The sequence below is a fragment of the Enhydra lutris genome, unplaced genomic scaffold, assembly GCF_002288905.1.
Source record: "Enhydra lutris kenyoni isolate GAN:26980312 unplaced genomic scaffold, ASM228890v2 scaffoldscaffold81, whole genome shotgun sequence".
NCBI classification, from domain to species: Eukaryota; Metazoa; Chordata; class Mammalia; order Carnivora; family Mustelidae; genus Enhydra; species Enhydra lutris.
The window spans coordinates 472,764-494,439 of NW_019154165.1; the positions used below are offsets into that span (position 1 = coordinate 472,764).

The window sequence follows — 21,676 nt, forward strand, 5'->3', positions numbered from 1 at the left end:
CTCTCAAGCTACAAAAAGACAAGGAGTAAACTTAAGCACATATTGCTAAGTCAAGGAAGACAGTCTGTAAAGGCTGAGTACTCTATGATTCCAACCATAGGACATTCTCAAATAGGCAAAACTAGAAAGACAGGTCAGTGGGTGCCAGGGCTTTGGGGAAAGGAAGGAAAGCACGAATAGGTGTAATAGTGAATTCTACACTTGTCAAAACTCATAGAATTGTACAACACTAAGAGTGAAACCTAATATAAACTATGGACTTTTACTTAATAATCATGTCCATATTTCATCACCTAAAACAAATGTACCATGCTAATGCAAAATGTTGATAATAGGGTGGACACCGCCTTCCAGGGGAGGCGAGAGGCAGGAGGATTTGAGAAATCTTGGTACTTTCGGCTCGGTTTTTCTGTAAATCTAAAGCTGCTCTAAAAATAAAGTCTATTAACTTAAAAAAAAAAAAAAGGACTAAAGACAACGCTCTCCAGCACCTAGTGCCTGGCAAAGAATAGATAGTCCATAAATGTTTATTGAATAAATGCATGAACAAATGAGTCAGTCAGTCAGTCGATGAATCAATAGAACGCTGGCCTCCTGAGTCCCAATTCGGTACTCCTTCTTATACACCAGAGGTAGGATGATGATACAATGTATTGTCCAAACCAGGATATTTGAGGATGTTGAGGTCTAAGTCAGAACTGTCCCAGAGATAACCCAGAGATCACAGCCCTGTAGCCCATGGAGCCACATCTTGCCTCCAAAATTGTTTCACTTGGCCTCATATATTGATATCTTAAAAAAGTGTGAAGCAGTTATCCGCATTTAAGATGGTGGAAACTTTGCACACAAATGGAAATTTCTGCCTTCTCTTGGAAAATGGAAAGATCTGGTCACACTGGGCCCACCTTCCTGCACAGTAGTCAGTGTCTGGGACTAGGTTGCTGCTGCCCTTTTTGTGAACTTCTACCGTCCTCTGTGCCACAAGCCCCACTGTTCCCTCTTGTATATTCTACCCTAGGCCAAGTGTGAACTTTCTTTTTTTTCTTTTTTTTTTAATATTTTATTTATTTATTTGACAGAGAGAGAGAAATCACAAGTAGGCAGAGAGAGAGGGAGAAGCAGGTTCCCTGCTGAGCAGAGAACCCAATATGGGCCTCGAGCCCAGGACCCTGAGATCATGACCTGAGCTGAAGGCAGAGGCTTAATCCATTGAGCCATCCAGGTGCCCCCAAGTGTGAATTTTCATTTGTCATCTCATTTACACTGCTTTGGTTTTGTTTTCTTTCGTAATAGAATTAAGAAAAAAGGGAACTATTTCTTATACTCATGTCATGACTCAAAATAAGAAAAAGAATAAAGGCTCAAGAAGGCTCCATACGTCTTGCCCCTAATCCGCTTGACTCACATACAGTGCATTCTTGGCCTCTATAAACATTTGTGTTTTCCTCCTCTGGTCTGTACTCTGTGTCTCCCCAGGCTCCAGACCATGCCGGCCTTTAGAATTTTCTCAGGCTGCCACCCACTGTTGGAAAAGCTAGACGTGAGGGGGAAACAATAGGCATTATTTAAGCTTACATTTTTATTGTTACCCAAACTCAATATTGCTCATCACCAACTTTTGGCGGAAATTATTTCTGTTGTTTTTCTTAATTGCCTCCAAATGTAACTGGAGAGTGAGACAGAGCAACAAAGGGTATAGCACCCACCTTTCCTTTCTGTGAACATGTGTGGTTGGAATACTTGGACGTGGAATTTTGTTTATCCATGAAGTCACTCATTCATTATCAAGCTCTGGCTACACTGAGAGTCAGAAGGACCCCTAGCTTCAGCATCAGGATCCTCTGTAGATTTTCCTCAGCAGAGGCAATGCATTGTTGCAAAGGCCCCCATGGAAATGGGAAAGTGTGGATGGGGCACACTTAAGCTAAGGGATTGGACTTCATTCGTAGGTAGTGAGGAGCTGCTGAAGGATTTTGGGAGCAGGGAAGGCATGTGATCATAGCTTGCGATTGTGCGGGGGACAACTCCATAGGCAGGAGCACCAGTGACCTAATGAGAGATGTGACTAAGTTTGAGACAGTGGAACAGGAAGGAGAGGGCAGAGTTGCGAGGCATCTGGAGGTTAGGCTTGGCAACTCATTAGATGTGGAGGAGGCTTGAACTAAGAGATGAAGAATAAAAGACTGTCCAGAGACAATGAGTTTTGGGCTTTAAAACAGCAAAGACATGATCCACAAAATTAACTTTTGTTTTGCAAGAGTTAAGAGAATGAAAAGACAAGTCACATATTGAGAGAAAATATTTGCAAATCATATCTCTAACAGCAGCTTTGTATCTAGAATATATAAAGAACTCTCCAAACTCAACCGTAATAAAAAAAAAATCCAGTTAACAAAAGACATGGGGAGGATATATAGATAGCAAATAAGCCCATGAAAAGATGTTCAACATCATTAGCCATTAGGAAAATGCAAACGGAGACCACAGTGAGAGATCTCTACACACCTATAAGAATGACCAAAATAAAAACTAGTGACACCACCAAATGCTGACAAAAATGCTGAGAAATGGGGCGCCTGGGTGGCTCAGTCAGTTAAGCAGCTGACCCTTGGTTTCGGCTCAGGTCATGATCTCAGGGTCCCAAGATCGAGCCCCGTGTTGTTGGGCTTTGCGCTCAGCAGAGAGTCTGCTTGTGGATTCTCTCTCTCCCTCTGCTCCTCCTCCTCCTCCTGCTCGTGCTCTCTGTCTCTGTCTCTGTCTCTGTCTCAAATAAATAAATAAATCTCTTTTTTTAAAAAAAAAAAAAAAAAAGAAAAACGTGCCGAGAAACTAGATCCCTCATACATCGCTGGTGGAAATGCAAAATGGTATGACCACTCTGGAAAACAGTTTGACAGTTTTCAAACCAAACGTGCAACTACCATATAATCCAGCAACTGCACTCTTGGGCATTTATCCCAAAGAAACGAAAGCTATGTTCATGCAAAAACTTGTACACGGATGTTCACAGCAGCTTTCTGTGTAATAGCCCCAAACTGGAAACAACCCAGATACCCTTCAGTTCGTGAATGGTTAAACACACTCTGGTGCATCCAGACCATGGAATCCTACTCTTGTGGTTAAAAAAAAAAGAATGAACTTAACGTATGACAACTTGGATGGATCTTCAGGGCAGTATGCTGAGTGAAGAAAGACAATCTCAAAAGGTTATATACAAAATTATAGAACCGGGGACCAGAGTAATGGTTGTTAGGGGTTAGGGATTAGAGGGGAATTACCATAACAAGGTAGCGGGAGGGAACTCTTTATGGTGACAGATGAAGTTCTGTATCTTCTTGTGATGGGGATTATGCAAACCTACATGTGATAAAACTGTAGAGAACTATATACTTACAGACACAGACACATGTGCACACACACAAGTGTGTGTGTGTAAAACTGATGAAATCCGAATGTGGTCTGTGATGTACCAATGTCAGTTTCCTGGGTTTTATATCAAATAATCATTATGAAAGATGTTGCCACTCGGAGAAACAGGATGAAGGGTACCTCTTGACATTGTTTTGCAACTTTCTATAAATCTATGATAATTTAAAAATTTAAAAGTTAAGTACCACCCCCCCCCAAAAAAGGAATAAGCTGTTGATACACCTGAAAGTTTTCATGACACACCCAGGCATTGTGCTGCATGAAAAAAAGCCAGTCACAGGTTATACACTTTTTTTTTTATTCCACTCATATGACATTCTCAAAAAGGCAACACTTAGAGTGATGAGAATAGGTCAGTGATTGCCAGGTGGTAAGAGGCAAAGGAGAGGATGTGACTGCCAAGGGCTAACACAGGGAATTTTGGAGGCATGTAATGGGACTGTTCTGTATCATGAATCTACACATGTATTAAAAAATCATAGACCTGCACATACAAATCAAGTCAATTTTCCTGCATGTTAATTTAAAATTAAAATTAAAACTAGAAGGCCACCTGGCTGGCTCAGTCAAAAAAACATACAACTCTGATCTCAGGGTTCTGAGTTCAAGCCCCCTGTTGGGTGTTGAGATGACTAAAGAAAGAAATAAACTTTATTGCTAAAATAAATAAATAAACCTTAAATAAACAACAAGTAAGACTAGATAGGCAAGTGGGTGCTGATTGCTTTTTTCCTTTCCTTCCTCCCTCCATGTATGCAGCCATTTATTGAGCACCTGCTGTGTGTGAGGCCCTGTGCTAGACTTTGGCAATCAGCGAAAACACAAGACAGCCTGGGTCCCTGCCCTCATGGTGCATTCTTCCTGATTCAGAGGACAAGTTGTCAACAGGGTATAGAGCCCAGTGTTGCTTGGGCAAGTGGGGCAAGGAGAAAGAGACCAAGTGAGCAAATCTTTCATTCATGGAGCTCAGATCTGTAGGATTGCAGGTGCTCCCTTTTCCCTGAAAGACTCTTAGGCCCAAGGGCAGGCGAAAGCCCCTAGTTCATACTTCATATGTGTTCACAAGAGAAAATGCTAGGAGGGTTGTGCCCAGCTAAGCCAGGAAGAAAGGTTGAGGAGGGTGGGGGAAAACTTGACACAGTTAGTGAAGTGTGAAGTCTAAGAAGTTGACTGTGTTGGGGGGTGGGGGGGTGTGCCCATGTGCACCACAAGCGTGAGGCCTAAAATAATCATTTGTTTAGCTCATGACTCTGTGGATTGGCAGTTGGGCTGGGCTCAGCCAGGCGGTTCTTCTGCTGGCTTTGGCTGGGTTCACCCAGTTGGTTCTGCCACCAGCTGGCTGCCAAAGGCCTCACTCACTCATCTGGTGGGTAACTGGCAGTTGCCAGGGTAACTGAGCCGTATGTCTCCCACCATACAGCAGGCTAGCCTGGGCTTGTTCATATATTGAGGTCTCTAGGTTCCCAGGAGCAACAAGAGAACAAGCCCCAAAATGCGAGTCCTTTTTTAAAAAAACAAAACAGCTTTATTGAGGTATAATTCACATATGTTACCTGAATTTGAATTTTGTTTTCTCTCCTGTTTGCAGGGAATCTGAAGCATGTGGTCTAGTTGACAAAAAGAGATCAGGTTTCCAGAGCCAAGGAGCAGTGCTTGTAATGAAGACAGCGTGTTTATGCGAGCAACGTGTGGAATTTGTGACTGCAGGGGAAATTTGGAAGAAATTACTTCCTGAAAATTTCCAAGGGGCACCAAGTGGCAGCTGGCCTCCTGGGGTGAGGAAGGCAGGCACCCCAGAGGCCTCAGCTAGGCCTAGGGGAAGAAAGAGATTTCCAGCATTTAAAGTGTTTATTTTTAAAAAACACACAAATGCCGTTTTTAATCTTTGAAAATTATTTTTAAGCAAGTCAGGGAGGGGGTATTTTTATTTTCTTAAAGGAGACATCAGGCGCTGGAGAAAAGCGTGATGCTTTGGTCACTGGTTTGTGGGGTGGGGGGAGCCCAGAGGCAGGGTTTGGGCCTCAGGACCATCCACATGGAGTCTTAGGGGAGGGGAACTGATCGGCAGACTGGGAGGTGGGAAGAAATCTACCTGAGTTGTTTTTAGGGTTGTGGATCTATTTTGTTTTTTAATAAAATCTTTGAAAATCTACCTCTTTGTCCCGTTGTCCTCATTGTACAGTGCCCCGTACAGCACTCACAGTTGGGAACATTTCCTCTCACCGAAGTATCAAGGATAACACTGCTGCTTCCATGGTTTGTTGGGGACCCGCCTGGGAAGCTCTCTGAGCGCTGGATCCCCCACGAAGCCCCACCCCCATCCCACTTCACCCCACCACCACCCCTTCCTCACAAAGGAACTAGTGTGTCCCTGCTAAGTCCTGGTGACATGTGGCCAAGCTCCATCCTGTGCTGGGGCCCATCCAGGCCTCATGAGAATACAGGCACTGCAACCAAGGAGCGTGTACCCCCACACACTGGGGAGGAGCTCTCCCCTCCCTGCGGAGAGAGTCAGGGACGGGAAGGGTAGGTGGCCTGTGGATCTAAGGAGAGGCATTTTGATGGATAGCAAGGATACTTGCCCCCATTGAGTGTAGATGATCAGCGCACTTGACAAAAAAGGGATCCAGTTGGTACTGTCATCTGGGGGCAGAGGAAGAGAAGGTGGCAAAATGGGGACAGGGAATAACCAGTGAGATGAAGCAGAAAGGACAGTGAAACATTGTGATCTGATCACTTGATTCCCCGAATATTTATGAAAAGCCCCTCCAACTCCTGGGACTGAGATAGGAGACAAGGACACAGCCCCATCCTAGCCATCTAGGAACTCCCAAACAGGGCAAAGGAAGGGAAGATCCAGATCCCAACCGATTTCTCACTCTGCTACCAACATGAATCCAGAGCTGGGGGGAGCATCTAGGAAAAGGCAACTCGCCCAGCCAGAACAGCATCCTGGAGCGTTTCAAAGGGGGTGATATTTGAGCCAGGCCTCCTAGGGTGAGTTGTAGTTCTCCAGGCCTCAGAGGGGGGATGGGCATTCCGCAGAAGGGAGTGGAAAAAGCCTTGACCATATCCGGGATGGGAATAGCCAAGCTTTTATTAAACAACATTGGGGCCCCTGGTTGGCTAGGAATACCAGTCACTCCAAATGCCCGCTATTCTAATTATACATTCTCAGCTTAAGGGAAGTTTTACTTATACCAAAAAGAAGAGGGATTTAAAAAAATAGAAGGGGGGGAGGCACTGAATGGGGCAGGTGGGGGTGGGGGAGGCCAAGGAAGGCAAACCAGGAATTCCAAATTCCTAGCCTACAAGAGACCACCCAGCAAGGTTTGTTGTCTCACAGGCTTGCTTGATCCGGTTGCAGTCTCCCCTATCCCAATCCTCTCTAGGGGCTCCACCTCCAAAGCCATCACCCCAAATTCCTGTAAAGGCCTTGGCCCCAAGAGGCAACCACCCGGTAAAATGGAACATGCTAGTGCTCCAGTTTCCTTTCACAAGGAGAACGGACCTGAATGAAAAGGACCTTTTACCCACTGGACAGCCAGTGCCACCAAGTGCACCAGAGCAAGTTCTAGAACCCACCCCTGCGGGGCCTCCCAGGAGCTTGGCCTGTTCCTGAGAGTGCAGCACCTCAATGGCCTTCAGGATTCCTTTCCACTTAATTCTTGTTGAGGAGTAGGCCTGGGGCCCTGTCCTGCTCAGTTGTGAGCGAATGACTCGTAACCTCATAATCTCGAGATTGTGAGTTTGAGCCCCACCTTGGGCATAGAGATCACTTCAAAATAAAATCCTTTTGAAAAGTAGGTTCAGGGGCGCCTGGGTGGTTCAGTTGGTTAAGCCACTGCCTTGGGCTCAAGTCGTGAACCCAGGGTCCTGGGATAAGTCCCACATTGGGCTCCCTGCTCAGTGGAGAGCCTGCTTCTCCCTCTCCCTCTGCTGCTCTGCCTGCTTGTGCTCTCTCGCTGTCTCTGTCAAATAAATAAATAAAATCTTTTTTTTTAAAAAGAAAGAAATACCCAAAGGTGGGCACAGCATTCGCAAAACCAGCAAGACAGACTGAGTTGCTGCGTACAGTCTGAAGTCATCAAATTATACACATTGTTTAAAAGATCTTTTATTTATTCATTTGAGAAAGAGGGAGACAGAGAGAGCACAAGCAAGGGGAGAGGCAGAGGGAGAGAGAGAAGCAGACTTCCCGCCAAGCTGGGAGCCCAACTTGGGGCTTGATCCCAGGACCCAGAGATCATGACCTGAGCCAAAGGCAGACGCTCAAACATTTGAGCCACCCAGTCGCCCTGAATTTTACACATTTAATTATTTACCGCTTTGAGTATAACAATTTTACCTCAGTAAAGCTGTAAAAGAAAAAAGAAAGAAAGAAAGAACTGCTCTGCTAAGAATTATCATAAGTGCCTAAGGGTAAAAAAGACTTGAAGGAAATACACCAAAATGTTTACCAAAGTGGGCTTCTCCGGAGGAGGAAGGTGTAAGGATTGGTTTCATATTTGTCCCCTTTCCTTCTCAATATTTTCCAAATTTTCTCTCGTCAGCACATTCTAGTTTTATAATTGGAAAAATAAACTTAAAAAAAAAAGAATTGATCTGCAGGGAAAGTTTCAGATCAAAGTAAATTCGAGACACCCACTGAGGAATAGTCTGTGCTCAGGCCCTGGGGCTGTTCTAACCACCCCGGAGGTTCCGAGCTGGCAAGGAAGACTGGTCAGGCTGGAGGGCTCCTGATTTACAATTCACTAGGCCAGAAAGGGTCTTTCTTAGGTTTGTGGCTTGTAGGCGGGTCAGCTTTGCACCCCGGTGTGAGCCTGCCTTCTCTTCAGGAAACGCCCCCCACAAGGAGCGGCAATAATAATAATAATGATGATGATGATGCAAAGCAAGCGTCGGAATAGGCCCCATTTTACAAATGGCTCTCTTTTATATTATGTCCCTCTCCACCCCCCTGGGTGGATATTATCATCCCCACTTTCTAGATGGGCAAACTGAGGCTACAAACCGCGAAGTACCTTACCAGGTTGTAAGAAGTGGCAGAGCCAGAAAGCGAGCCCGGCTGAAACTGCGAATTCCCTTCCTTTTTTTTTTTTTTTCTTTTTTCTTTTTTTCCACGGCCCCACACCTAGTGCCACCGAAATATTTTTAAACTGTGACTTTGGAGTAAACAACTTTCTTCTGGCTTCCAAAGTCCAAGCTGGACCGAGCCCCATACTGCTCCCCGGCCCTTGCCGCACAAGGACATCAGTTGTGCGCTTTTCAGCAAGTTACTCGACGTTTTCTGGGTCTCTTTCCTTGCGGGTAAAGTGGGGCAAATAGTTCCTACAGCGCATGGGCCATTGTGAGTGCTTGGCGAATTTTCACAGGTGGAAAGACTTTGAAAAGAGTCTAAAGCGTGGTGGGCAAGGGGTGCAGGGGCAGGGGTTGCCATGAAAATGGGCCTGGAAACTGAGGAAAACCCTGGGTTCCCAGGATCCCCGTGGGCCTCCACTCTCTCTGAGGCGTGCACAGGGGTAGAGAGACAAGAGACAGAAGAGTATAGTCTGTGTCTGCAACTCAAGGGTTAAGAAAATAACCATTTAAAGAAAGAAATTACATATATATGTATGTATGCATTTATTTATGTGTATATATATGCACGTGTGTATGTATTGGATATGCCTATATTTGCATAAGACATCTTTGGAAAGATACACAAGAAAGTGGGGCACCTCGGTTGCCTCCAGGCAAGGAAACCAGGTGGCAGGTGGCAGGGGAATGAGAGAGACTTGCACTGTGTTCCTTTTTGTACCTTTTGATTTTTGAACCGTGTGAATGCATTACCTGGTCCCAAAAAAGTAAATAAATAATCTTTTTTAAAAGCCAACAGAAAAATCCCAAGCCAGGTTCCCTTTGGGGTTGGGTGTTGGGGTGTGGATCTGCCTCTGCTATTATTCATTGTGAGCTGTCCCAGAGAGAGAAGTATATTTCCAATTCTATATTTAAAAGACTCTTTCTAAGGCAGAAAGACTTCTTTATAAGAAAATCAAATATCATCATTCAACAAAAAAAAAAAAAGGAAGGAGGAAGAAGAGGAGGACAAGGAAAAGGAAGGGCAAGAAGGAAAGCAGTTACCTAGACAGAGCAGGTTTTGACATCTCTAAGCCCCTCACAGAAAGTTCCAGCAGCTCTTTCTCCCCAGCCTTTGCTCAGGACAAGACTCCAAACCTCCTGCTCAGTGATGGGCCCCAAGCTGACCTGGCAGTGCCTTCCCCTTCAGAGTGCCTGGGTTTAAGTTCCCTCCCTGTCATTCTCAGGCTGTGTGACATTAGCCAAGTAACACACCGCCTTCGAGGCTTATCTCCATCTATCAAATAGGGATAATACTGTGCCAACAGCGTGGGGAGGTTTCGAGGGATCAGAAAGACAATGAAGGAAAGCACACTATAGAGCACATTTTAGGTATCAGAGGTAGACCCTGTTTCTGCCCTGAAGGTGAACCCAGTCTGGGCAGGAAATCTTCCTGAAGTTCCCTGGCTGTAGGAATTATAGGGAAATAGGTTGCAAATTTGTTGGTCTGTGCATTTGCACGTTCTTCGGAGCCAGGAGCTAGAGCTCATTTTCAGATTTTCAACACCCAAGGATTGTTTGTTGTTGTTGTTGCTTTAAGATTTCATTTATTTATTTAATTTGACAGAGAGAACACCCATGAGCAGAGAAAGGGGCAGAGGGAGAGTGAGAGCGAGAATCCCAAGCAGACTCTGGGCTGACTTTGGAGCCCTATGCAGGGTCCATCCCATGACCCCAAGACCACAACCTGGAGACCACGACCTGAGCTGAAATCCAGAGCTGAGAACCTAAAGGACTGAGCCACCCAGGTGTCCACTCAAGCAGGGGAGGAGGGATATGATTCCCCAAAAGGATGAGAGCTACAGATGCAGAGGTAAAGACAAACATAAATAGAGCTTTTCAAGACAGGGACCCTTCACCTCAGGGTCTCTGTGCATGCCTGTCCTTCTGCCTGGAATGCCCACTATCTTCCCCAGACTGGCTCCCTCTAATTCTGTCTTCAGCCACATGTTACTACCTCGGTAAAATACACCAGCCACCTCATCTATTGTAGCCACCCTGCCCTCTCTATTCCAAAACAATAATAATAATAATAATAATAATAATATAATAAGTATACCATTTATCATTATCTTACTCATTTTTTATTTATTCCTACATACATGCTAGGAGGGTGGGAACTTTGTCAGTTTCATCGCTGTATCCCCAGGGCCCGGCGTGATACTATGGTAATTCTCAATACACAGCTATGGAAAGGAGGAACAATGTACGAAGAAAGCAGTGCCTTTTATCCCGGGTATTATGGGACACAGAGGAGAGAAAGGTGATCCAGACTGTGGCAATCATGAAGACCACAGAGAGGTGATGACACTCAAGCTGATCTAAGGCCAGGGGCTGGGGGCAGGCATTCCAGGCAGAGGCACATAAAATTTAGGGAGGTGACAAGCACTTTAGTGTTGTTGGAACACAGACTATTAAGCAGTATTCGAGCAAACCAATTGTAAAAAGGTATCTTTAGGACAACAAGAGAGGGGCCCCTGCACAGCTCAGTCAGTTGGGCATCTGCCTTCAGTTCAGGTCATGATCCTCAGATCCTGGGATCCAGTCTCACATCGGGCTCCCTGCTCAGCGGGGAGTCAGCTTCTCCCTCTGCTTCTGCTGCTCCCCCTGCTTATGTGCTCTCTCACTATCTCTCCTGCTCTCTGTCAAATAAATAAATAAAATCTTTTTAAAAATATATTTTTAGGGGCGCCTGGGTGGCTCAGTGGGTTAAAGCCTCTGCCTTCGGCTCAGGTCATGATCCCAGGGTTCTGGGATCGAGCCCCGCATCGGGCTCTCTGCTCAGCGGGGAGCCTGCTTCCTCCTCTCTCTCTCTCTGCCTGCCTCTCTGTCTACTTGTGATCTCTGTCAAATAAATAAAATCTTCAAAAAAAATTTTTTAAATCTATTTTTAAAAAGACAATAGGAGAAATTTGGACATGGACTAGGTGATGGTAAGAAATCATTTGTAAATCAAAACCACAATGAGCTATCACCTCATGGCAGCCAAAATGGCAAGTATCAAAAAGACAACAAATAACACGTGTTGGGGAGGATATTTATATTTTAAAAAGGGGGTAGCTCTCATGCACTGTGAGTGGGCATGTCCACCGGTGCAGCCACTATGGAAAACAGTATGGAGGTGCCTCAAAATGTTAAAAATAGAACTACCCTATGATCCAGTAATTCCACTTTGGGTATTTACCCAAAGAAAACGGAAACATTAATTTGAAAAGATGTATGCGCCCCTATGTCTATTGCAGCATTACTCACAATAGCCAAGCTATGGAAGCAGCCCAAAGCGTCCACTGATGGGTGAATGGATAAAGATGTAGGGTGTGTGTGTGTGTGTGTGTGTGTGTGTGTGTAATGGAATGTTACTCAGCCATAAAAAAGAATGAGATCTTGCCATTTGCCACAGCCTGGATGGATCTTAGAGGGTGTTATGTTGAGTGATATGAGTCAGAGAAAGACAAATACCATAAGATCTCCCTTATATATGGGATCTAAACAAACAAAGGAAAAACAGAAACAGTCTCATAGATACAGAGAACAACCTGGTAGTTGCCACGGGGGAAGGGGGTGAGGGGATGGGGAAATAGGTGAAGGGGATTAAGAGATACAGACTTCCAGGTATAAAATAAGTCACGGAGATGAAAAGCACAGCCTAGGAAACAGAGTCAGTGATACTGTAATAACATTGCATGGTGACAGATGGTAACCATCCCTATTATGGCAAGCATTGAGTAATGTATAGAATTGTCGAATCACTATGTTGTACACCCAAAACTAATATAACATGACATATCAAGTCTATTTCAGTAATAAAGATTTTCTTAAAAGAGAGAGGCCCGTAGAAGAGAAATTACTGACAATCTTGTTAAGTGCAGTAACAGCATGATAGTAATATATATATTTAAGTCCTCATCTGTTAGAGATTCACAGTGGAGTATTTACAGGTGAAATAATATATCTGCAGCTTATTTAAAAATACTCCAAAAGGGGGAAAGGTGCATGCGTATGGCAGTGAGTGGTCGGTGGACGTGAACAAAACAAAATTTGAAAACCATTGTTAATGATCAAAGTTGATTTAATGGACACATGGATGTCGAATATACCATTCTCTCTGCTCTCGTGTGTTTTTAAATTTCTTTTTTTTTTAATTTCTATCATAAAAAGGTGAAATAACATTCATGAGTGAGAGGAGGAAAAGTAGCAGGAGCCAGATCATAAAGGGCCTCCTATGCCACGCAGGGGAGGCCAGACTAGATCCTGCAGGTGAGGGAGCCATCAGAGAGTTTTAAGCTAGAGTGGCCTGATGAGATTTGTGTTTTAAAAAGATCACACTAGCTACTGCACAAGAGAAATGAGCCAGCTGAGGTCCCATTCCAGAATGGCTCTCTATGAGAAGCCTCTGTTTACCTCAGTTGGAGTCCTAAAGCCTTCGTCCCTTGACCCATGGTGCCTTTCTCCTTACCATTTACTTGGTGAGAAAAACAGTGGGAGTGTGTGTGTTAATGCGCGTGCACGCATGTGTGTGTGTGTGTGTGTGTGTGATGGAATTTTTTTGCAATATATTTTTGCGGTAAAAACATTCAAACGATGGAGATAATGGCTCCTTCATAACCCCATGTCTCAGCAAGAACCACTATTAGAGGTCAGCGTTTATCTTTCCAGACTTTTTTTCATTTATTCCATAAACATTTCTTGAGCACCCACTATGTACCGTATCTGTGGACAAAACCGGGAACAATTCCTTTCTCTCGCACTCTCTTGCTCTCTCTCTCTCTCTCTCTCTCAAATAAATAAAATTAAAAAAAAAAAAACTACTGGAGCTAATAGACAAATTCAGCAAAAGTGTAGGGTACAAGTTTAACAGACAAAAAAATCAGCTGTGTTTCTATTATCAGTGAACAATCTGAAAAGGAAATGAAGGAAACAATTCTATTCACAATAGCATTCAAAAGAATAAAATACTTAGGAATAAATTCAACCACAGCGGTGAAGGACTTGCATACCAAAGCCTGAAAAATGTTGCTTAAAGAAATTAAAGAAGGGATGCCTGGGTGGCTCAGTCAGTTAAGCATCTGCCTTTGGCTCAGGTCATGATCCCAGGGATCAAGTCCTGCATTAGGCTCCCTGCTCAGTGGGGAGCCTGTTTCTCCCTCTGCTTGCTGTTCCCCCTGCTTGTGCTCTCTCTTTCTCTCTCCGACAAATAAATAAATAAGATATTTTAAAATAAATATATAAATAAAAAGAAATCAAAGAAGACACAAATAAATGGAAAGACACTTGTGCTCATGGGTGGGAAGACTTCATTTTGCTACGGTGTTGATACTGCCTAGAGTGATCCACAGATTCAGCGCAATTCTGATGACTTTTTGCACACATAGAAAAATCTATCTTGAAATTCATATGGAATCTCAAAGGACCCTGAATAGCCAAAACGGTCTTAGAAAAGAACTAAGCTGGAGTTTCCACACTTTCTAATTTCTTTTTTTTTTTTTTACTTTCTAATTTCAAAGCTTACTACAAAGCCACAGTAATCCAAACAGTGTGTTACTGGCATTGAGTATAGACATATAGATCAGTGCAACAGAATTTGAGAGTAGAGAAATAAACCAACGTGTCTATGGCCAAATGACTTTGGACAAGGGTGCCAAGTCCATTTCTGTGGGGAAAACAATAGTCTCTTCAACAAAGAGTATTGAGACAACTGAATTTCCAACACAAAAGAATAAAGTTGGATACCTACATCATACCAAATACAAAAATCAACTCAAAATGGATCATAGACCTAAATGCAAGAGCAAATGCCATAAAACTCTGAGAAAACACAAGGGTAAATCTTCATGAGCTTGGGTCTTTTTCACTACATTTGAGACCTTTCCCACCTCTTGATGTCAGCACTTCTGAATGGCACATAATAGGACTCAGTCAATGTTGTGAGGATTTAAAGTGAAAGCAGAGACCATAAGCTTCTCCTGGTTCCCTCAGGGGCCCAGGCTAGCTCTAGACATTCAGTGCAATTCTATCTTCCCCCAGAAGTCACCCAAATGCCTTTTCCTTTAAAGCATGGGTGCTTGGCTGGCTCAGTCAGTAGAGCATGGAACTCTCGTTCTTGGGGTTGTGAGTTCAAGCCCCACGTTGGGTGTAGAGATTGCTTAAAAAAGAAAATCTTTTAAAAAAGAAATGTGCTGTTGGGAATCACGCTGACAGCATCATGGAAGGGATGGGTTTATATGAGTTGGAAATGGCGATAAAGCAGAATCAGCGAGAATGAGGGTTGATCTAGGGCCTGGGAATGATATTTATGTGTGTGTAAATGAACCCAAGCAGAAGAGAAACTACCCAAATTACAACTGTATCCTGCGGGGACAGATGTCACTTCTCAAGGCCTACACCAGGTCTCTCTGGCTCGCTCATTTGCCAAGCTGGTGGCCTCACTCGCTGCCCCCTCCTGGCTTTATTGCCAGGCTGGACTGCCTCTCTGAAGGTTCCAGTCAGCTCCATGATATGATCCTAGAAGGCTGGAGGGAGGGGAAAATCTCCAGCCTTCCCACCCTACCCCTCCTTTCAAGAGTTACTGAGCTTTCCTCTACCGCCCTCCATCTGGCTTTCGCTCATATATTTTTTCCTTCGAGGAATATTCCGCAGAAACTGTTTTGTGGTCCACTCCTGAGCCCATTTGGCACATCTCTGCGCCATCTCTTGCCTGTCTCTCCTGCAACGTCTCTCTCCCAGGTCCAGAAGCCTGGCTTTTGGGTTCAGCCTATCCTTCCCCCAATGCGTATTTATTGATGGCCTGCTACGTGCCAGGCAGTGCACTAGTCACCAGGGATACAAAAGTGAACAAACCACAGAAATCCCTATCCTCATGGACTGGGCATTCTGGGCAGGGAGACGAGTAATAAATATAACACAACAAGCAGTGATCAGTGCTATGGAGGAAAATCAAGAGAGGTAGCTGTGGATATGATGGGGTCGTTATTTTATTTGTTTTATTCTATTTGAGAGAAAGACACACACACAGAGAATGAGAGCACACAAGGGGAAGGAGGGGCAGAGAGGGAGAAGCGGACTCCACACTGAGAAGGAGGCCGAGTCAGGACTCGATCCTAGAACCCCAGGATCATGACCTGAGCTGAGGGCAGACGCTTCACCAACTGAGGCCCCCCAGGGTCCCCTGGGGTTGCTATTTTAGACAGGGTGCCCAGGGAAGGCCTGTTTGAGGAGGTGACACTGAGAAAAGACCTAGAGGGAGCTGCCTAGTCCCATGGCTCTCCGGGAAAGAGTGCTCCAGGCAGAGGGGAGAGCAAATGCAGAGTTGAGACAGGAACCACCTAGTTGAATCCTAGAGACAGGGAGGCCAGTGTGCCTAAAGCTGAGGGAATGACGGGCGGCAGTGTGGCGCAGTCGGTCAAGCATCTGCCTTTGGCTCAGGTCATGATCCTAGGATGGAGCCCCCCACCCCTGCACTGGGCTCCCTGCTCAGCAGGGTGCCTGCTTCTCCCTCTCCCTCTGCCCCTCTGCCTGTCTGTTTTCTCTCTCTCTATGTGTGTTTCTCTCTTTCACTCTCTTAAAAAAATAAATAAAACCTTTAAAAAAATAAAATAAAGCTGAGGGAATGAAAGGGAGAGGGAAGAAAACAATGTGGAGAAGAGGGACCAAGTCACATAGGCCGCTGTAGGGACTTTGACTTTTGCCCCATGTGTGGGATGGATGAAGAGCCATTGGAGGCTCGCTAAGCAGCAAAGGACTATGTCCCTCGGGTTGCTGTGTGGGGAAGAGTCTGTAGAGGAGTGGGGATCCAAGAGACCAGTCAGGAGGCAGTGGCAGTGACCTAGGGAAGAGATGACAGCCACTTGACCCAGAGTGGTGGCTGTGAAAGCTGTAAGGAGTGTTTTGGATCCTGGATGTATTTGAAAGAGAGAGCTCACAGATTTTGCTGCTCAGTAGGACATGAGGTGAGATTGAAAGAAAAGATGAAGGCAAGGTTGTTGGCCTGAGTAACCAGTGAACAGAGCTATCATAACCGAGCTTGGGAAGCTGGGGTGCGGGGAGCAGAGGACAGGGAATCGATCGAGTGCCTTATTTGGCTGAGATCAGGGGAGAGGGCTGCTCTCTCTCCCGGAAGCTTAGGACTCAGCCTGACTGCTTGCAGGTGGGGGTGGAGGGCGGATGGAGAAGGTCGAGGAAATGAGCCTTGAATGAGTAACACACTGTACCACGTACATCTTCCCAGGTCACCACCAGTGAGCACAATATCAGGGCTGAATTTCTTACCATGCCCTCTAAGTGTGGCTCCCAGTAGCTCCCCAAACCCAACTGTGCTGTTCTCCTGGTACCCATCGTTCCTCTGCACGTACTGTCCCCAACACCTGGTGAATGCCAGCTCTCAGCTCAGATGTGACCTCCTCCTACCTCCCACTTCATCTTATTAGTGTCTGTTTTTCTATCTCCACTACCATCCTGGGGACTCCTTGAGGGCCAAAGGGGCACCTTCATCCCATCTGGGGCCTGGCCGACCAGAGCAGGGGGCTGTTCTGGTCAGCAAGGCCTCAGCTCACGTTTATGGCCCTCAAGGAGGTGAAGTCAGGCTTGGAACTGAACTCAGATTGGAAGGCTGACTCTATCCCCCAAGCAGCAGGGAACAGAGGTCAAGGAAGAGTAATTACTCACATGTGTACAGCCCTTCAGAGTTTATAGCCACAGACATTATCTCATTCAGCCCTGGCACAGCCTCATGAGGTAGGTATTCTTGTTTTCCCCACTTCACATCTGAGGAAACTGAGGCTGATTGGCTCAAGTCACTTGGCCAAGGTCACACAGCCAGGAAGGGGCAGCCCTGGGGCTCGAACTGAGGTTGATCTGAGGGCAGAGCCCCACATTCTCAACATCAGAGTAGGCCCTACCTTAAGTTGGATGGAAGGATGGCCAGCCGGGTCTCAGCTGCCATTTCCACCTCCCTACCTAGCCCTACTGTGTGTTCGGGCCCATGGCAGCGTGAGTCAGCATTTACTCACCCGCTCAGGCAAGGATGGGGCCAGGCCGCCTGAGATTCAAATATGGCAGGGAATCATCCACATTTGAGACTCCGAAGGTAACACCTGGGAGAAGTTTGAAGAAAATGCACAAAACATGAAAGCAGAGGCTGTGGGAATCTCCTGCTCGCCGGCTTCTCAGGAGCTCTTCAGGGGCAAGCCCCACTGGGCCCACTGAGGGTCTGCCTGGCTCATAGGACAGGGCAGCTCTCTTCTATTCTCTTAGCCAAAAGCCCCCCTGGAGAAGTCTCTTGCAGGGACCATGCCTTCTTTCTGGTTGGGCTCTGGGCCCAGAAGGTTCTTGGCTGGCAGCAGCTGGGCTCTGGCACCTGTCGGTCTAGCTCCCCTGCTTCACAAACACACACCCCCGCCAAGCTCAGTGCTGCTTCCAGATGGCTGGTCACTTACGCCTTCACCTCACTTTGGGTCTTTTTCTTTCTCATTTGATTTCTTTTCCTTGCCTTTTTTTCTTCCCGGATGCTCACTCTCATGCTCTCTCTCTCTCTCACTCTCGCTCTCACTCTCTCTCTCATTCATTCTTTCTTTCTCCCTCCATTGAATACATTCCGTGTTTCTCAGGCTGTCTGTCTCTCCCTGCCCCCCACTCTATCCAGGTAACGACACAGCACCAACTCCCACCTCCGTAACAGTGAGAGGTCCAGATACAGGGGTCCCCACCAGCTCTGATATTCAGTTGTGAGGGAAGGCAAGACACTTGGGGGTGGGGGTTGGCGAGGGAGCAGAAAAGGGAGAGATAAACAGGTAAGGGGAAACGAGGAGAATCAACCTTGCTCAGGGGGTAGGAGAGGCTTTTCTGAACAGTAAGGGGCAGCTCCCAGAGGGCATTGTTCTAGGAGGAGGTGAGGCCTAGTGGTCAACAGCAGGCTGTCTGGTGCCACTGGGCCTGGTTTGAATCCTCAGCCCAGAACATATAAGACGTGGCCTGTTAGCAAGCTGCCCAATATCTCTGTGCCTCAATTTCCCTGAGGGCAAAATAGGAGTGAGGTAAGACTAGGACTTACCTCCCATGTCAGGGTGTAGTGGGGATTAGATGTGAGAAGGGTGGGACACTAAGGACAGTGAGGGTCTATCACCTACTAAGCGTTCAGGAAGCGTTACCCTCGATGTTTTTCATCAGAGCTTGGTGGGGGGGCGCAAAAGCTAAGCCTCCTCAGAGGTGGCATTCTCTGGAGCATTGGCTGCCACAGGGAAGTCAGATCCCGTGATGATGTGGACTCCTCTCCCTGTTGGGCCTCCAAGTGTGTTTGTGCGAGTCGTGCCCCCGAACAGAGACACCTGAAATTCAGCTCGCTTGTGTGCCTCTGGGAAAGCCGTGTGCCCTGGGGTGAGGGCCGTGTCAATCCCAGAGAGAGCAGCCCCTGTTTCTAATGAGGCCTCCCAGAGGAGATGTCTCTCTGTGATTGGCATGAGGAGACCGTCTGTGCCAGCTGAGGGTCGCCGTCTCCCCTGCATCGAGGCAGGGGACACATCTTGGGTCCCTGGGCTTGCGGGCCTCTCCTCACGGCCGGTGGCAGAATCTGCAGTACCTGAGGTACTCTGATCTTCCATCTGTCTCCAGCTCTGACCGATGATCCCCAGGGGGACAAGTGTTTGTGGCTGCAGGGACCCGAGGAACTATTTCCAGGCCCCCGGGTTATACACGCGAAATGAATCCTAACCACGTCAATGAGTCCACAGCAATGTTTGTCTGAGCCAACCCCAGACCTTGGGTTAAGGGCCAACAGAGGCCACAGGGCTAGCGATTCAAGCTGGGAGACTTTCCCACCCAAGCAGGGGCTCTGATTGGAGGGAAACCAGGGTCCATGGAAGGACAACTAGGTGTCTGATGCGATGGGATTGGGAGGTTGGGAGGGCAAGGCCCCGGTGCCCCAGAGAGGTGAACACAGAGAAGTGTTCCTGGCCTGGAGATGAGATTGGGGACCAAGTGGCCGCTACATCACCTCAGGGCTCAGGTAAGGGGAGCAGTTTCAGCCTGATGGTGCAGGGAGCAGGGCCAGACCAAAATGGCTTCACCTTTTTAAGGATGAAGTAAGCTGAGAGACACCACTAGGCCGAGTGGCGGGTGGCTGAAAAGGGAGAGCAAACAAGCCCCCAAAGGCTTGTGTTCTAGAAGCTGAAGTGAAACTAGGGAGGGCCTGGCATGCTTCAGGCCTGGCCAAAATGTATTCAGCAGAGTGAAAGGAGGCCCCTGTCACTCCCTGGTGTGGCGGAATTTATGGACTGAGATCCTCTCCCACTGCCCTTTAGGGATCTGAAGCGTGTGTCCTTGATGGCGCTGGGCTGGAGGGGCTGTGGCAGGGGGAGAGGAAGGGAGAACTGTGGTGAAAAACCAGTGTCCCAGGCCCTCGAGGAGAGAAAGCCCCTCTCTGTGCCAGTGGAGGGAGGCAAAGGAAAGTTCCCCACAGTTGGCTGAAAGTCATTCTGCCGATTGCTCTTTCTGACACAACCTCACACTTTCTTTCCAGTCCTATATTCCTGGCTGTGCGCAAACTATTTCCACTTGGATGTTCTGCCAACAAGCTTAAACTAAACATGCTAAAGCAGAGTTTCTTTTCCCCCACAAACCCTCACACCTTCCCAAGGCCTCTAGCTTCACTGCTGACACCCGAATAGCCCCGGGCCTGGCTGACCTGGCTGCTTCTCCTCCTCCCCTATACCAGCGCCTTTCTCCCTTCCCACCTTTGAACCTGGTGCTCTTCCCTGGGTACTGCTTCTCGAAGTTGTCCTGGCCATTCCCAGGCTGCAGTCCCATACCACCCTGACCCTCACAATGAAAATTCCTGTGACAGCGCCTACATGAGCTCCCTGTTCCGGGTCTCTCCCTCAGTCTGAGCCATGCGTGCCTTCTGGCTACACACAGTGCTCGTTTACTGCCTTGGGAGAGAGAGAGGAGCCATTCTAGAAGAGAGGAAAGCAGAGAAACAGAGTGACAGTGGAGCAGGTAGCCTAACTGGGAGAGTTTGGCCTTAAGAGTGAGTCAGAGCTGGCTGTGAATCCCAGCTTGGTGATCTTGGCCTTGTAATTTCATCTCTCTGTGCCTCAATGTTGTTCTCTCTAAAGTGGGGATCATAGTGTCGATTTCCTCGGATTCTTGTGAAGTCAAATCCTCGAAGGTCTACATCCTAGAATGACACCCCCTCAGAGGCTGGAGTGGGTACAGAGCCGTGAAGACAAGTCCCCAAGGATGTGCGCAGCTGGGTGGCCGGACTTGTTTGTATATTTGCGGTTTTTCCATTATGTATAAATAACAGGAAATCAAGTAGGGAATCAGTTCAACTGGACCCAATTCTTGGCCTTTTCCAAAGCCTCCCCCACCCCCTTGTGTACACAGGAAACCAAGGCTATGGTCTACAAAGCTGATTGGAGTGCCCAAGGATGCCTGTTATCTCTGCTCTTCTCAGTGTTCGTTTCCCAAGGCCCTTTCTCCCATTACTAATCTTGTCCCCCCTCTTCTTCTTCATCTCCTCTTCTTTTCAGTCCTCCTCCTCCTTTTTTTTTTTTTTTTTTTTTTTTTGTAACACAGGAGCAGAAGCCAGTGCCTCTCCAAGCCCGCTAGCCTGGGGCGGAGGAATGTGGCCACTCCCTCCCAGGGGCGGCCAGGCCCAGGCACTCACTCAGGCTGGCAGAGGCAGGCAAGCGCTGTGCAGAGCTGGGGAGGCTCCCGGCACCTTGCTCTGAGGGGCTGGAAAGCGGTACAGACGTTAGCTCATCACTCCCTGGCAGAGGCCGATCAGTCTGCTATTCTCACTAGCATCTTCCAGATGGGGAAATGGAGGCACAATGGCACAAAGTGTGGATGCAGACTCTCAGGGTCCCATGGGAGCTTCTGGACAGGGTCTCCAGATGGAATAAGGGGAGAAGGGCCACCCAGATTTCCCCAGAGGGACTTCTACTCCTTGAGATCGTAGGGGGGCAGGGGAGGAAAGATGTAGGAAGAGACTCTGGTCCAGATGACAGTATCTGAAGGGGGCATGAGAGAAGAATGGGAGGGGAGTAGCGAGGATCCACCATCTCCTGAGCCACCTCCCACCCACTGGAAGGGCCCCAGCTTCACTCACTAGCCCATTAGGAGTGACTCACCACTC

General features: G+C 47.1%; 1 protein-coding gene across 1 annotated transcript in view; it reads left to right on the plus strand.

The window, feature by feature from the left end:
• Positions 1-5,581, plus strand: part of LOC111161035 (histone deacetylase 8) — a 220,210-nt gene extending 214,629 nt beyond the window's left edge. The window contains exon 11 of the mRNA XM_022524486.1: positions 5,018-5,581. Coding sequence (XP_022380194.1) covers positions 5,018-5,040 — 23 coding nt within the window. The 3' untranslated portion in view covers positions 5,041-5,581. The remainder of the gene's footprint in view (positions 1-5,017) is intronic.
• The last annotated feature ends 16,095 nt before the right edge of the window (positions 5,582-21,676 follow it).